The 19,058-nt window shown below is 34.1% G+C and overlaps 1 protein-coding gene across 1 annotated transcript; it reads left to right on the top strand.

The window, feature by feature from the left end:
• The first annotated feature begins 363 nt into the window (after positions 1-363).
• On the top strand, positions 364-18,664 carry LOC127866948 (uncharacterized). Its single transcript, XM_052407816.1, has 3 exons — positions 364-477; positions 8,227-8,301; positions 17,673-18,664. The coding sequence occupies exons 1-3, from the start codon at positions 417-419 to the stop codon at positions 18,449-18,451; spliced, it is 915 nt and encodes a 304-aa protein (XP_052263776.1). The 5' UTR covers positions 364-416; the 3' UTR covers positions 18,452-18,664.
• Positions 18,665-19,058: the final 394 nt, after the last annotated feature.

Here is a 19,058-nt window from a genome sequence, read left to right as displayed (position 1 = left end):
ATGGTAAGATAACATCGACCAGCACGTGTTCAAACCACTACACGCGTGTGGACAAATACACCATGCAACCCGTGCTAATCTCCGACATCAAAGGCGCCGCTAGAACTTCAGATCTCGCAGAAAGTTTTCCCGCCTCTTGGACCGGTTCATTTGGAGAAAAGTGATGGGTGGATATTTTCTTATTCACGTATTTATTTGTATTAAACATATCCACCAAAATATAAATATAAATAATTCATATCTACATTATCTTATAAAAAAATACGTTATGGAACAATGGACAGACAATATTCTGATAACAAAAGCACACAATGTCTTAATGAAGTAACCCCCGTTATAATGGACTCTGTCGTAAAGCTTCACAGCAGTTCCTGTATTGGAGTTCGCAGTTGCAGACGACAAGTTGAAGTTACAAGATGACCTTTAATGCATTTAACGATTATTTGGGCTTACCAATGCTGAGAAGTATGACACCAGGTAAGAAGTTTTAGCTATTATATGACCTGAATGAATTTTGTTGACTCCGATGTTCAAGCTGAAATAGCTGTTTGTTTCAAGAATGATCGTCTTCAAAACTAAAAATAAAGTTGGTTAAAGCGAGATTATACGATTTTTATGTGTTGAATAGTAATATAGTGATACAAATATGTTATAATAACACACAATATGCAAGAAAAATAATATACATTTAACTTAAGACGAATTTCATAAAATGCAGCAAATACAAATTAGCGCCCCGAGCCGATTGTAACGAAGATAATTCGTACATATTTTCCGACAATAACCGATGCATTCGTCTTTTTAGTAGTGTTCGTGTGTCGTATGAATAGATATCGCTGCAGGAATTTCAAATGAACCGTTAAAATAATTTAGATTCATATCGTACATGCATGATATGATATACATGCTGGCGAATTCGGCTGTACAGCCTTTTTTCGATTTCAGAATTAAATATCTGGCTTATTTAGCATTTTTCGACACATGTTCTTCTTAACCTTTTTTTAGTTTATATTAAAATATATGTGTAATAAGTTTTTTTTACACATTTTTTAATAAATATTTGACAAGATCGTATATACCCGCTTTAAAGTGGTTCTGTGACTTTTTGCGAATAATTTAATAACAAATACTCTTAATTATCTGTTCAACGCAGCGTTTTCAAGTAATTCGATCGAATATTTTGGTAAGACTATTTTTTGTGATGTGTTTTTAAATGTTTACATTAAAACTACTGTAAAAATTCTTTCATAGCATTTATTGTCATTTTAAGGTCAAGAGAGGTAACTTATGGTTAGAACAAGTGAAATTTTTGGACACTAGTCTCAGTCTCTGACTGTACAAGTGGATTTAAAAGTAATTGTGGAGATTGGTACAATTAAAACCATATCACCGTTCTTTTGATTCTTAAAATGTCAAAACAAATTGGAGAAAATTTTACATTTATGTAATTAAAATAGACTAACCCTCTAAAGTAAAAAAAGAACTTTGATTTTTTTTCTCCATGACACACATGAAAATCCTTTTCTGATAAAAAGCGGATGGAAAGCATGGAGATTATGGGGGAATTTATCGTCCAATAAAACTCGCTCAGTTTAAACCTTATTATAATTTGACCTCGACGGCATATTGAGCTGACAGCCCATCAAAACACTCGCCAACAGTACTTCAATGGTGTCTTTGAGGGAGTGCTAAAGAACAAACCCATAGTGGTTATAGCTATGCGGAAACCATATCAACTATGCCATGACGACCGTTTAAAATTCTTATTTAATGGAATTTATTTTAAAATGAAGCACAAAATTGATAGTTAATTGTAAAAAACAAGTTATATAACTCTTTCACTGCTGGAACCAAATTCTAAAGGCCTTTGCAATCAGTTTGGATCCAGATAAGACGCCACAGACATTTAGCTGACAAATTTCCCAGCATGCAAAGGGTTGACTAAAAGTTTATATAAGAAAACACGGCCATCAATCAAGAATTCTGGAACTCCATCTGTAACCCTACCTCTATTTTTATGCCCCTCTTCGAAGAAGAGGGGGTATATTGTTTTGCACATGTCTGTAGGTTGGTCAGTAAGTCCGTCCGTTTGTCCACCAAATGGTTTCCAGATGATAACTCAAGAATGCTAAGGCCTGAAACTTCATAGGTACATTGATCATGACTGGCAGATGACCCCTATTGATTTTCATGTCACTAGCAGTGCCCCAGATAATTATTTCGGAAATAGGGTTTTCACCCACTGATTTTGAAAAATAGGGTGATTTCATTCTTGGAATAGGGTGAAATGAGTTATAAGATGCATACAGTAAAACTGCTTTACTGCTGTTGAAGCTGCACACAATTGTATTGATTCAATAAAACTGTACACTAATATACTTAACTTAAATAAACTGATGTTTCATAACATCTTTAATCCTTCAAACTGTTAATGATATAAACTGTAAACTTAAAAAAAAAAATCGATAACACGAATGATTCGGCACTTATTGGCTCTTGCTTTCTTGGTTCGAAAAAGTTAGCGATCGACTGATATTTTGGCGCAACAATTGCGGACGTCTTTCTCTTAGACATTTTTATTACGCATCGTATTAGAAACTGAAAGTACAGACACTTAACAAATACATGCACAATGAACGACGGATTAAGTCAGATTGAAAACGCATGTATGTCGTGGTAAATAATTTGGTCAGCCGCTTTATTTAACTATGAAATCTAGTCCGCAGAGCGTTTGAATAGCTTTGACTGTTTTATTGCTCCGTCATCCAGGCGCTTGCTGAATAAAAGCATCGCCGCGTAACGAAAATAATCACAAAAAATACCCAAAATTAGCAAAGTATTTTCAATCAAAGCTATTGTATCGTACGCATCAAATAAGACCAATGTGCGTAAAAGGCAAATCGGGTGCGTTTTCAATACGCATGATATTGTATTTCTTTGCGTTTTTAAACATTTTAATAGGGTGAAAGACGCAGATACGCAGCTTATCTGGGGCACTGGTCACTAGGTCAAATGTCAAGGTCACAGTGACTCAAAATAGAATAATGGTTTCCGGATGATAACTCGAGAACGCTTACGCCTAGGATCATGAAACTTCATAGGTACATTGATCATGACTAGCAAATGACCTCTATTGATTTTCAGATCACTAGGTCAAAGGTCAAGGTCACAGTAACTCGAAACAGTAAAATGGTTTCATGATGATAATAGAGGGGAGCTTCCCCAAAAAGGGCACATTTCACGCGTAATTTTGGAAAATAGGGCATTTGGTTAAAAATATACTTAAGTATATACTTTGGTTATCCTAATTACTTATGAAATGTAAATATTAGTGCATTGGAACCTTTCGCCAATTGTATGCTGTTCCTCATTTTGTGTAATGAAATTATAATAAATATATTTTTATCTACATTGGCGCTAAGGAAAACAACTTAGTAGCCAATTTCATGACTTGGGCTAGCATCCGACTACACCAGTGTTTTTTTTCACTTATAGGGGAATGGTGGCGGGGCCCGTCCAAAGGGGAAAAAATGCGGCGTTTTTAGGAAAAGGGGAAAATTAAAAATTCACTTGTTTATATGTAATGATATTTATTATATTAATACACATGTTTGTATGAATATAATATTCCCAGCTTAATGTCTTTGTCCTTATTCTTAAAATAAAAATATATATCAATGATTTTTTCAACATTAAAGTTTCAGACAGTTCAGCCTTCATGCACAGTCTGAGTTTTCTTAGCCATTTTGAGTCAAATTGGGATCTTTTAAATCGATAAAATGGCAAATTTGAGCATTTTTTATCAATAAAATAGACCAAATTTGAATGATTTTATCAACAAATATTGACACAATATAGATACATCAGGCCTTTTCTTTGCCGTTTTGGGAGAAAAATGCAATTAATGTGAAAAGTCCACTGATATCGAAAAACTATTTAATACAACTCTTTATAATCAGAGCTCCAGATAAGGTTTTGTGAAATTCTTAAATTACTACCAGATTTTCAAAAAGAATTCTTAACTCTGAAATTTTATTCTTAACGTTACTACTAAGTTTTGGAAAATAATCCTTATTTTATCTAAAAGACCTAAAAATAAATAATTATGGTTATTTTCATGCAAAAAAATCAATATAAACATACTAGCAACTTTATTTATACGAGTTCAACATTGTCTTTTCAGTATTATACAATTTTATTTTTCAAATACCTTCATATGCCCAAACTGTGCTTAGATTGCATGCCTTAGATGAATTTTTACATATTTCACATTTAAAACGGGTCTCCCCTTCAATCTTTTCAACGATTAGCCACGGGACTTGTCCCTTCCACTCGTTCAATGTTTTTTTTGTGTGTTTAAGTTTGGACCCGTCGTGTCGCGTTTTTGTTTAGCTTTTCCGACTGTGTCGGCAATTGAACATACAACATCGTATAAGATCTTTTATATAATGTCTTTCTAAACATTTTAACTTTGGCTCACTTTGTGTACAATATGTTAAAAACGTGTTTTTGGACGCTTTGAAGTTTTTAGGACGCTCTCTGGGCGCCGCCATTGTTTTTTGACAGATAGACTGTATACGCCGCTTTTATTGGAAAAAATGCGCTTTGTTAAACAAACCCGATAACCATTCTATTTAAGCACTGCAAAGATCTTTAATACGCGAAAAGAACTCAATAAAAATCGATACGAACCGATATAAAAATAATATTCGTAACTTGATTTTGTAATTCTTAATGGTACGACAAGATTTTAAAATAAATACGTAACGGACTTGAAAATAATTCGTAATTACAAAAATACGACCCTTATCTGGAGCTCTGTATAATAATTCAAAATAATATAAATTATAGCTATATACTTTGTTAGTTGTTTATGAAATAAATTTCAGATAAATATATCATGATTATGAGACAGTTCTTTCTAAAAAAAAAAAAAAATTTTTTTTTTTTTTTTACTTCTGGAGGGGATTTTTTTTACAAAAGGGGGAAAAATATATACTCTTTTTTGAGGGGAATGGGGCCGAATATTGGCCCCGAAATTGCCATATTAAAAAACACTGTACACGCATTAGAGATATGTAGATATCATATTTCTTTCCAGTGTGTGTGGGGGGGGGGGGGGGGGGGGGGGGGGGGGGGAGATTTTGATGTTTTTTATCACCTGTCATCATTGAACTGCATGTTAATCTTTTAGGTTCCAGTTTCAGCATCAGTGGCCTTGTAGAAGAAGAAAGAAAACATGAAATAAATTCATGGGTTTCACTGGGAAAAAAAAAACGTTCAGATTGTCATCACTTAAATTCGTTGCTTTAAATAACTTTGAGCCAATGTTTGTCCACAATAATATTAATTAAAACAAAAATCTATATTGTCTTTATTGACAAATTTTAAGTCTAAACAATGATCAATGTCACCATGAAGTAGCATTTAGTCTGGAGATTAAAATGAAACATTGTCATTGTTAGTAACAGGATATATTTATTTTACAACATGTTATTTCAACTAATGAGTAATGTCAACAAAGTTGACAGTTTTGTTAGGTCCGAAAATATATGACAATATCAAAATTACATTTTACTCGCAGAGTGATAAATCCGCCTTCCAAACAAGCTCTTTATTTGTTGAAATAACAACTCTCTGCCCCTATTCATGTTAAAATTCATCATGATTGAGGACAGACAGTGTTTTAAAGTTCAGAAATAAAATCCAAACACAAATATGTTCTTCCATGCCGTAATTTCCGACTGAAAGTTAACCGCATATTCGCATTAAAAAGAGATGATTAGTTTTCAAATTTTGATAGGTATTTTGAATTAAAAATCACTATTTTTGCAAACAAAAATCATAGCCAAAGAATTCAGAAGTTTAAAAAAATCAATAGTGCTGACTTTGATTTCATTCGAGTGTGATTGTGCCTAACCAAGTGTGACCTCAGAGATAATCTTTCACAGCATGTTACTATCGTCTGCAACAAAAGGCTAATTAGTGATCTGATAACAAACCATGCCCTTGGGGCTTGTTTGTTCACGATGTGTTGACTTAATACACCCCCGGCAGTCATGTACTGGTAAGGGTGTTATCTGTGTATTCATGTCGATGTTTCTGGCGATTAACACGGCCTGAAAACTGGAATTTAGAGACCAAAAGGGCATTTGACAGAAAAATAGAGGGGCGCTTTTTAAGGGGGCAAATTTTAGAGGGGCGCAGCGCCCCTCTATTTAGTGCTAGCTGGAGCACTGGGTAAAAACTGCCGGGCGCTGATAACAAACATTTTTATAGTACGTCTGAATACCCGTATGCAGAAGGGCCCACCTTGTATGTAGACTGGTATATTTATAGTACAGATACGTGTATGGTATTGGTACAAAGAACTGTGAAACAGTGGACTAATTCACACGTGTTCATTGAACTTGAATAGACATAGCGTCCAAGCGAAAAATAACTAGTTTCAAAAGGAAACCCACAAACGAAATAACAATATGAAAGATAATGCAAAGTAAATCGTTGAGTTAGAAAAAAAAAACGGAAATTAAATAATGCTTCCAGCAAAATTTGCGAGAATGTTTTGATTTTGCTAGTTGGTATTTAAGATGCTCGCAATGTTTTGCAAGTAGAAAAAAAGTTAAAGTCGAGCCCTGAGCAGTTGTATACCCAGATAACGGAAGTTACATCCTAAACTTATTTTGCATTAACTTCTTTAAGGATTTCTGATTTAATAAGATTCACATGCTTTCATCTCTCAAAACGCTTATTAACATGCTTTCTTTGAGAATTAAATAAATATGATGGAATATGGCAAACATGATGGCAAATGTTGATAATAATTGTAGTGAAAAATAATTTAGCTAAAATAATTGAGAACTCAATTTGTAAAACCAAAAACGGCGCATTAAGTCAAGATCAGTCAGGCGCTGATAACACATTTTTATTTGCCTTATAATGGATTGCATGAGTCTGCAAACGGGGGTGCAGTTTTCTAGGTGATTTTAGAACTCAAAGTCCAAGAGTTGTCTCTCAAGTTGGACGTGCCTGAATCTTCCCCTATCCTACTTTACACAACAAACTATGTCATGGGAACGATCCCTAGATGTTAAAAGGGCCTTTTCACAGATTTTGGCATGTTTTGAAGTTTGTCATTAAATGCTTTACATTGATAAATGTAAACATTAAATTTTAAAAGCTCCAGTAAAAAATCAAAAATAAAATTTAAAAAAAGAAAAAAAAAGTAGCCCGCATCAGGGCTTCAACCTGTGACCCCCAGAATCCTCAAGTAAAAACGCATAAGCCAACTGATCTATCCTGCCAAGCACACATAAGATGTGTATTTTATACGTTATAAAAGCAATCTTTGTAGTTTCACAAATTTAAAGGACAACAACCGAACTCTCCAAATTATTCAATCGTTTCGCGTTGCAACGCTTTATAATGTTTAGGTTTTTAAATCGTCAAAAGATGCATAAAATGGCTATATTTGACCATGGCAAATGTTCAGTAATACTGTTTCTTCACAAATATCATAACTAAACCGAAAATTTGCGAATCTGAAACAACTTTTTTCAAATTTGTCAATTTACCAAACCGTGAAAAGATCCCTTTGATTTTCCACTTGTTAAAAAATGTTATTGTAAATGCAAATGATTCCAACAAATACAAATATTTCTGCTTGCTTATATATTGCATTACTAATCATTATGCATTCACATATATATGGAAAGTAAGTACCCTGGAATATGACCAGGTGCCTGTAACTTACAGAATACCGGAGTTAGATTACAATAGTACCTGTGTCAACAATGACCAAATGAGCAGTATTAATACATCTGATAAAGGTCATTTTTTGATTGATCAGACATACCAAACAGACAGTGTCCTGAAGTCAAATGAGATCTGAAAATAATATTTAACAGACTAAAAATTCCTACGTAATGTTTTGTTTTGTTGTTTTGAAAATACTAGATTATTACATATTCATCCGAGGCATTAGACATAGAGTGTTGGAGGAAACTGGGCTCAATGCATGTGATTATTTTAAACATGGAGTGGACATGATTTTATTTAGAAGAGACTTCTTTCTAAACAAACAATTAACTAAGCAAAAAGAGGCATCCCCAATTAGCCTGTGCAGACTACATTGGCTAATCTGGAACAACACATAACACAAATGCGTTTAGCCCTGTTTTCCCAGAATTAGGCTCATTTAATGACGTGCTCATCAATCATTTTCAGATGAGGTGGGCCAAGAAGAGTCGCCCATACCCGAGTTTGACTCCCGAAGTAACCAAAATAGCTTCTGTTTTCAAGGTACATGTAGGTTGCCGCTATTGCCCTGGTTTACCAATGAAGAGATATTACAGCTAGATCAGTAAGGGCCTTCTTGCATTAATGTGACTGACCAGCCAGGCCAATAACACTGAATGGACAAAAGCTGAGGGCTTAAGCCTTTATCATGTTTGGGGACTGACTTTGTTTTTTTTTATGAGCTAACTTTAGCAGGAAGTGCTCATGGTGAGCTATTTTGGTGGCATTGGTTTTAAAGCTTCTGGAATCATGCAGTTTTTGTTGTCAACATTTGCTTCAAACAAAATATCCTTTAAAAGGGTGTCAATTCAGTGGTCACTCTGCTGCCAGACATGATCGCCAATGGCGATTATTTTATCCAACTCGCTATTATTTCTTAAAATTGTCTAGAAAAAATGGCAATATTTTATCCGCCTACATCAAAAAACAAATTGCCTCTGAATGTTGTCCGGCGAATGCGAAACGCCTGCAAATCGGGCCATCAAGCAGGAAAAATCGATAACGAGATTACCTGTGTACACACAGGGGTGTGATTTTTCCACAGATCCGCGGATTTCCGCGGATCGGGTTGTCCCGGATGTCACTTCTGAGATTTGCGTAAATTCGTTTTAAAAAATGTGGGGGAGAGGGGCTACCACCGATTCCGCGGACGTATTTCATAAGCGGCCCGAAATATTCGCGGCCCGCGAAATCTCTCCGCATTTTACACTGGTATATTATGCCTAAGCATTTTTAAAACGAGCCATATAATTGGCTGTCGTTTCCCAATCTTCCAATTAAAATCGTGTTCTTAAAATGCGCTCTGTGATTTGTTTGCAAATGGCGCCGTTGTGAAGAGAAAATTAAGATAATTGAAATAACAAATAGCAATCGCATAAACGACTGACATCACCTAGTCTGATAGGAATAATGAAATGTGTTTGTCAAAAAAAAAAAGACTACGTTTTAGATACAAGCAACACATATTTTGTTAAGAAATGTGCCCACTGAATTTGTGTCACGGAAACCAGTGTTTGCAAATTGGAGTTTAGTCTACTGGTGAAGTAAAACTATTTAGAAGAGTATCGTTCGAACATGGAAATAGACAAACATGATTTGATTTTTATATGTCTGTGGGTCTGTGTATAATCAGATTCATATGCATATTCTGCTTTATTATGTTTGTCACGCTGTTCAGTTAACTGAAATAGCTTTGAACTGAGTGAAGATGTGAAATGCAAGATATTGAAAGGTAAACAAATTAAATATATTCATTTAACTCAGTAAATACATCATTAACACCAGAAGAACACTCAAGTGTGTTTTTTTATATTTAGTCTATTAACTGTAATTCAATACATTGAAAAACTGCTGCTATTGATCACAATAAATACTTACTTAACTGTTTACTTTGCATCCTCAGTATGTTAAATGTGAAGTTTAACAAGTTTTTATAAAGAAATGTTGTTATGAAGTTCAAAAAGTTATTTATTATGTCCCCCACTATAGTAGGGTCTGTTTGCGCCAACTTTAACATTTTGCAATAACTTTTGCTATATTGAAGATAGCAACTTCATATTTGGCATGCATGTGTATCTAATGAAGCTGCACATTTTGAGTGGTGAAAGGTCAAGGTCATCCTTCAAGGTCAGAGGTCAAATATATGTGGCCAAAATCGCTCATTTTATGAATACTTTTGCAATATTGAAGATAGCAACTTGATATTTGGCATGCATGTGTATCTCATGGAGCTGCACATTTTGAGTGGTAAAAAGTCAAGGTCAAGGTCATCCTTCAAGGTCAGAGGTCAAATATATGTTGCCCAAATCGCTTATTTTATAAATACTTTTGCAATATTGAAGATAGCAACTTGATATTTGGCATGCATGTGCATCTAATGGAGCTGCACATTTTGAGTGGTGAAAGGTCAAGGTCATCCTTCAAGGTCAGAGGTCAAATATATGTGGCCCAAATCGCTTATTTTATGAATTCTTTTGCAATATTGAAGATAGCAACTTGATATTTGGCATGCATCATGTGTATCTCATGGAGCTGCACATTTTGAATGGTGAAAGGTCAAGGTCATCCTTCACAAGGTCAAGGTCATCCTTCAAGGTCAAACGTCATATAGGGGGACATTGTGTTTCACAAACACATCTTGTTTTAATGTCTGTTTTTATGTTTGTCATTGCGTTATGCGCGCCATTCGCGTAGTCAAAATCAGTCAACAGAATTTTCCTCCCCTCTGACTTTGCCTCAATCACACCCCTGACACACTCCACCCTGTGTATTGTCATACACGCATCAATAACTTTTGCGACATTGTGGCCTAGAGCGTTTTTCTCAATCAGTGTCCAACAGCAGTGATATATTTTGGAAAAAAGTTTTAATCTCTCTGTGCTTTACCAATTATCGGTAACTGTTAGATCTTTGTAAATTTTTCGCCAATTATTATTTAATCGTCATGAAATTGCCGCTTATATTGTCGGCTGGTTTTGTTTTTCACGCCGTTTTCTCTGCAATTAGATTACGTTGAACATTGCTTGATGAAATAATTATTTAATCGCCATCAACTAATTATCCCCGTAATTACCGCTGTTTGTCGTCTGCTTTAACATAATGATTTCAATTTACCAGGTAACCTGGTTTTCCCAATTCAAAGGGACCCGGCATATGCCATGGCCAGCTAACTTTAACGAAACACGTGTTTGGAATTACACTGAGGTGGTGTATTAAAACTCACGCGCTGTGACGTTTATTGATGTAAACATGATGGGCATTGCGAAAGTGTTATTTTTTGGAATAAATCATTTACAATTGCTATTTGCCTCTGCCTACAATATTGCGGCCGATGGCAAACGTCATATTAAGAGATATAGTTGTCGAACGATATGCTCATTTTAGATTATGCATATTAATATTTTATATTATGCATATTTCTTGTGCGAAACGCGTACAATTTTTCGGAGTACCGATACTGTATTTTTTTCGTCGATTACGAGTTATTTTCGAAGTTCATAATATCAAAAGTAGAATCATAGAATGAAGAATACACATGCGTTGATATGGAAGGTGTGGTTTATAATATTTTGATTTGTATTCACCAAAAATTGCAATTGGAAAAACTATATAAAAAATAGTATACTTAGTAAGGGCTCTGGGTGGGTTGGGGCCTCTGCCCTTAATTCTTATGTGTATGTAACTGTAGCTGAGATCTGGTTTGTTAAGTCACACCCACAACATTGATTGTATTCTTTATTGTAAAGCCATGATAAAGGGCTCTGGGTGGGTTGGGGCCTCTGCCCTTAATTCTTATGTGTATGTAACTGTAGCTGAGATCTGGTTTGTTAAGTCACACCCACAACATTGATTGTATTCTTTATTGTAAAGCCATGATAATATTTTATAAGAAAATGACACACTGATATTATGCTTGTTTATATATATATATATATATATATATATATATATATATATATATATATATATATATATATATATATATATAATATAATATATATTATAACTTAAATCCAATAGATATACATTTAATAAAACATAGATAAAATGAGATTCATTGTTTTTTCTTTCTTTTTGCCTTCAGTACCGTTTTGCGGAAAAGTCCGCATATGTTTTGGCTATTATTTTTTAAGGAAAAAAATTATGGCTATTATTTTCTGAAGGCCAGAGTGAGCACTGCAATTGTCCAAATTATTCCGAAAATCTGGATTTGAGCCATCCATGGTCGATTTTGAGATGTAAAATCAATTATTTTTTTCAGAGGGGGTAGGGCGGGGGAGGCAATTCATGATAAGGCAATCATTTTAGAAAGAATAATGTTGAAGATTCCTTGGCATTCCCGGAATTTTTGGCTCTGTACTCCTTACTTTAATTGCTTTATGATTGGCTAGTGGATGGCTGAGATAAGCGGAAACTGAAAAAAAATCATTGCTAGTTTCCAAAACGCTGTCAAAGAATTATGGCCAATGTCTGCCTAGTCCAAATAATTAGACGTAAGCTACCCCGCTTACGTCTAAACGGCTACCGTTGTTTTCATATAGCAAATTGAGTTCAACTTAAACTTCAGTTTTTCTCGTTAAATCTTTGCTAATGCATAAAATTATCATTAATTAGACATAAATGTGAGCGATTACCTCTTAAATGTGTAAAAATTGTGCTTTTAAACCACTTATGTACATTTTTAAAAATAAACATACACAACACACGAAGTGTGTTTGTCGTTTATAGAATTACATTGAATTATCTTGAACGAAATTATTTTTTTGAATAGGTTACACATAACCAATTGTTGTTGTACAACAAACCACATCACTTTTAAGCTTTCTGTACTCTTTAATTAAATGAAACCTATGTGTGTGTGTTAAAACTACCAGTTGTATCACGGAGTGTATATTAACAGGAGATGAATCGAGTATTTGACCCCTACTGTAGTAAATTCAATCTTATGCAAAAACTATTCATCCGATTTTATTGGTTTATACGTTATCTTGTTGCTTATTAATTCCTCTTTCAAAAAATATACGTTTTAGTATATTCCCGTTGTTATTAATGGATTTATAGCGAGATAAACACAAGAAATACACATTTTATGTTTTACCAACGCGCGTTTTACCGTGTTGTGGCTATCGATCTTGTACAATTAGCGTACAGCGAAGCGCCGAGGTTATACATTTTGATGTACCCACTCACGTCTTTTGTTGAATTATAGTTTCATTTCTCGGCCGATTTTGACAAATTATATATCATTAGAAAGCTAACGTTACGTAGTAAACAGATATATAAATATATATTAAGTTTTTCTTCTGATTTCGACAGCCCGGCGAGTTATAACTTTAACTTTTGCAAATATCATACCGTTTTGGAGTTTTAGAATCTAGATTTACGTTTGACATGTTCGTACTTAATACCAATTTGTAGCGTTCTTCTGATTTCGACAGCCCGGCGAGTTATAACTTTAACTTTTGCAAATATTATACCGTTTTGGAGTTTTAGAATCTAGATTTACGGTTGACATGTTCGTACTTAATACCAATGTGTAGCGTTTATATTTGGAGTTCAGTTTTAAAAATTACATCTTGCTTAGGAGAATAGAATTATGTATACGATAGAAAAAAATTGTTTAAAAACGAAAGTAATTAAGGAATGAAGGCGGAAGAAAGTAGCGCGCGTTCCTAACGCACTGAACTGATGCTACGGTCTTGGCGATTATGCTTTTGTTTAGAAACCGGCCATTGAATTTCCTTTGCCATGATGATTATATTTTTTATGGAATATATTGTAGTATTTTGTTCACGAAACATATCAATAAAGCTTATTATAAATAAATCTTAACAATTTAACGATTTCAGCTCGTTTTTATAACACAGAAAGGGTGTTAAATTTATGATGAAACAGCGTATATAGCGGACCCTCTCGATTTTATTCGGCTTTGCATGCATACTTGAAATAAAAAGGGTGTCAAAAACATTCATCGTTTGCTGTTAATTATCAACGCGGGAATTATGTATAATTATATGAAATGTTATTTACCTTAAATTATCAATTTATTAAAGATTCTTGAAAATCACGGTTACGCGGGTCATTTCATATTTTGACATCAGGGCATCATGTCCAACTATTCAAAATCAGATTTTTTTTCACTGGGACGATGACGGCTTAGATTTAGAGAGGCAGACAGATAGTTTATTCAGACTTATACAACAGTACATCGTCTTCAACTCAAATATATAAATTATTTTTAGACGAATTGTTAGGTGATTACACATATAGCAGTGATGATTCTGAGAATGTTGCCATGTTTCTTATCCGTGTAATCTAGAGTCCGTGGTTTGAGCATTTTTATCGCGGTGTTCAATAAAAGATATCTCAATAATCTTGTTTATTGATAGATCTGTGGTTTTATTGCCCCTGTGTTCAGCACAAACCAATTATCTCGTTATGATCAGATACTGTGCCGACCAATACTAAATAACACTATGGTGTCATACGCCACAGCAGGGACCTATACTTGTGATCATGGAGTCTAAGTGCAAGACTTAAAAAAGTATGTTGTTTCGCTTGCGGTTGTTAAAGCCAAAACGGGGCTTCCCAGCTGGCACAGCTGCTGATATTCGGATCTGAATACCTAAACTTATTCAGACCTTATTCTTAACCGTTGCGCGTTTTACGATATCGGATTTTAGGCGGGAATACAACTCAGTGAAACTATTCAATTTCTTATACAGCATTAAGCATATTAACAGTTATTGAAATTAACAATATCAGCGACAACTTTTTAAAGACTAAACACCTTTTCAAGTATCAAATTTAACATGTCAATAAAATATATTAATACCAAAAAAGGTTTCATATAATATTGTTCACATTAAACCTTTAAATGAAAGTGTCGCTTTAACTATTTTCCGTGTCTTATTAAGCCGCGAATCGTTTGCTAAAAACAGTTAACAAAAAGGGCTACACGTTCTAATTCTTAAAGCGGGTATATACGATTTTGTCAAATATTTATGAATTTATATAAACTGTGTAAAAAACTTATTATATATATATTTCAATATAAATTAAAATAAAAGTTAAGAAGAACATGTTTCGAAAAATGCGAAATAAGCCAGATATTTAATTCTGAAACTGAAAACGGCTGTACAGCCGAATTCGCCAGCATGTATAAGTAACCATACATGTACGATGTGCATCTAAACTTAGTTTAACGGTTTATTTGAATTCCTGCAACGATATCTATTCATACGACACACGAACACTATCTCCGATCCTAATACAAAGACAAATGCTTCGGTTATTGTAGGAAAATATGTACGTCACTATCGGCTTGGGGCGCTAATTTGTCTTTGCTGCATTTTATGAAATTCGGCTTTAATGTATAATTTTTCTTGCCTATTTTGTGTTATTGTAACATATTTTATCAATATATTACAATTAAACACATATAAAAAATCGTATATACCCGCTTTAATGAAATACAAAAATAAGTATAACATAATTAATAACGTCCATAAACACACACGGCAAGATCAAAGTTTTAATGGAAAACTAATATGCCATTCCACGTAAATTATTATTTTCGTCTAAATCGAATACTATATATAGAGAAACACTGTATTTATAACCGACCAATGAGGTAACATTATGCAACTTTCAATTTACGCAGTGCTATATGGCAACAATATGGAATTTGAACAGTGGTAGTGTTTTAAGGTCTGGACTATCATTACTTGTAAGTTTGTATAAACATTTTTCTAATGCAATTAGTAAAATAATGTTGATATTTTATGTTTAATAATTTATTGCATGATTATTCTGTGCTGTTTTATGAATTTGATGCCGTTAAAGCTTCCGACATGAATTCACGTCGGAACGATGCTATTGCAAAATAACGTTAAACGATATGAGGTCAATGTAAATCGACCTCATATTTATAGGAGTAATGTCTGCCATCTTAAAATATTTAAAGGGATTGATTTGCAAAATAAAGCACTGCAATAGCATGTTCTGAGGCTAATTCTTAACAAAATTATATATTGATCACATATTTGCTAGGTGATAGGTTTTAATTTTCTGTAATCAAATGATATTTACATTTTATCTCCTGTGCCAAATGCATCCATTTTTTCACCCCTGTTTAAAAGAATACTTCAGGGATTTCAATAGATTTTAGAAACCAGGAGTCAATGACCCCTGGATTGAAATTTTGAGGAGTCAAATTGAAAAATGCTGGGGTCAATTTTGAAGCGCGTTAATTGTGTTTTTGTCTGTATTTTTCATTTTGTTTAGATAAAAAGATGCTCTAAGAGTATCACAAAATCTTAAAAAGTTATACTGCTTTAATTATTAAATAACAATACCAGGATACATAACAAAACATATTTTAATGAATTGGTACACAAAGATAATGACAAAATATTAATAATTTGTGCGAACAATATCGACTAAGTTTTTCAAAAACAAAACATGTTCCTTTCACAAGTTTTATTATTTCTATCACAATACTATGTTTGTTTGTAAAAACAATAAATGCTCATTAAAATCTACTTCATCATAAACACATTTAAGTCTTTTAACAGATTTAAGTAATTTTAGATATGTACCGGTAGCACCTTTTTATCACATATTTTTCATCATTACATCTATATTATCATCATCCTTATGAAAGCTTTTGTAACAAAACACAATCTAACTGCATGGAACATGTAGTATATCTACATGTATTACTGTTTATCCGAATACTATACATGTCCGAAATATGTACACTTAAGAATTTAATTACCTGTTGTAGTTTAACTTTAATAATCCAAATTTTCCTTGTTGTTATATGGTTTAACAAACCTAATCAAATGTTTGTTAAATCCAGTTAATGCTTTCTCCATTATTGAATAACCATTACTTGCAACTTGAATCTGTTGATGTTGAATCGCCAGCTTTGAATTGAATGCGGGTTGAATGTTAATTTACAATAAGTCCGGCATTTACAATGTCGAAGGTCATGACGTAGCAATTTAATTCTACTCGGATAAATTATATCTAATCAAGGAAATGTGTTTTCTCAATGTTTATGTGAAGTATTATGACTTGTTAGTATGATAAATGAACTGTGATTCCAGTTTATATAAGATGGGTGTTACTCGTAATTAGATCTATCGGTGGATTAACAAACTGACAAAAGTCGCTGGACTTAATAATGGATCTACGTAATTAATGGACCTTTGATCAATTTTGTTTTTTCTTTAATTATTTTTGTCGACTTTCTTTAACCGTGCCGTCTGCAAAATCCCCGCAATTATCGGATTGTCAATCGATTATCACGTAATCACTGCTGCTAATTTAGTAATTACCCAGTTAGTGCGCACGCACTATTTAGACTGTGACATGTGTATTGCAAGCGATGAGATAAGATAAACAACGCCCGGCGTATTCCTTCGACCGAGTTTCAAATACTGAAACATCAATGTCAATTAGGAACACAACGGGATTTATTACCATGGAACTTGAGATGTTACATGTAACTGACTGACGCATGGGTCAAATTTTCTATGCGTCAAAATGACGCACGGCAGAAAAAAGGGTTGCGTCAAAAGCGTGTCGTTTTTAATTTGCTCGCGTAAAAACGCAGGATTCTGCGTCTATTGAAATCCCTGATACTTTGGAGAGTAAACTATGGCCACTTTGACCTTTTTTGTCTCTAAATTCCCTTAAATCTTGAGGTTGGAAGGGCAGAACTGTATTACATAATGATAGAAATTAAGGCCAAAATATTTTGTGATATTTGTGATTCAAACTGTTTCTGCAATATGTATGGCATATTTTTGTCTTTTGTTTTAATAATGACTAAGTTTAAACCTTGAAAATGTTCTTCCATTTTACAGGACAAAGTCGACCTTTGCTTGGGCGACGAATAGCGAATGAGAAAACAGACGTCAACTGCCAGTTTGTCACAAATCGTATCGCCCTTGCTTCCATCAGAGATCACAACAGTCTGGATTTTCAAAGGAACAACCCCCTGCCATATCCTGTAACTCGTACACCAGGTTCCCGCCTCCAGAATCGTGGTTTGTTGTTTTCAAATCTGAGAGAAGCGCCAAATGGACTCCAAATCAACCATGGGTCCGGTGGAATTCCAATTACCAACCGGGATAGTGATAGAAGGGCAAGAGCCAACAACAGTGGTTCCCGTGATCAACCATTACTCTATAGCACCGGTTTCTATGGACCAGATGTTATGGACACCAGTCGAAATGACAACGAGCTTGACGAGCTAGCTAGCAACATGTCAATCAGCCCACCCACTGGATCTCAACATGGGTACCGACAATATTCCACTGGCATGAACGGCAATAAGGATTGGTTGAATCAGTATGTGCTTCTCATGAGGCAGCTTCAGATAGAGAACATCTTTCCAAACCTGCAGGGACGTGGAGAAAGATACTGCAGAAACAGGCTTTCCGAGGAGGGCATCTTTTGTGCTTTCTGCAAGAACAACAAGGAGCGAAAGGAGTTCTATACAACCCATATTGTGAAGGACAGCTGGGGGAAGGTGATCTGTCCCATTCTGAGGAAGTACACATGCACTGTGTGTGGCGCTACAGGGGACTATGCACACACACTGAGACATTGTCCTGTCCGCGCTAGAATGGACCTGCAATGAGGGGTTGTCTAGGCCATGTAAGATTGGGGATGCGGTCAACCGGGACTGACTGACGAAGATTGAACATAAATATTCACATCATCTGTAGATTCTCTTCTATGTGAACAGTTGTTGATGTCTTAGACCTCTAGTAATTTTATTCAATTCTTCTCTGTGTTTTTAATTGGTTTTAAGGAGTTTAAAAAAAAAGAAGAAAAAAGCTATATACATGTATACATGTCTATTATTTTATGATGTTTGATATTTCTTACACATTTTATTAAACGTTTTGATACTATGTTTTACACTTTTTATGTATTTGCTATACAAAGTGATATTTTACAAGTTAGATTTTTGAACTTTTAACAGTTAACGTTTTGTGGACAACATGTGCTCATTTGTGTCGTAGTAAGAATAGGTGTTTTTTAAGCATGGTTTCTTTTACATGGCAAGTAAAGACTACAAGTGTTGGTTTTTAAAGGCAAATTTTAAAGATTATGAGAAAAAGTTTAGTAAATGTATGTTTTTGTTTTAAAGATTTTTAAACTTATTTTGCAAAAGGTTATTTCTGTTTTACATTTCTGTTTGTTTTAATTTGTTTATGTTCGCTCTTAATCGTTTTTGCATT

Source organism: Dreissena polymorpha, chromosome 2 (genome assembly GCF_020536995.1).
Source record: "Dreissena polymorpha isolate Duluth1 chromosome 2, UMN_Dpol_1.0, whole genome shotgun sequence".
NCBI lineage: Eukaryota > Metazoa > Mollusca > Bivalvia > Myida > Dreissenidae > Dreissena > Dreissena polymorpha.
This window is presented reverse-complemented; position numbering and strand designations above follow the sequence as displayed.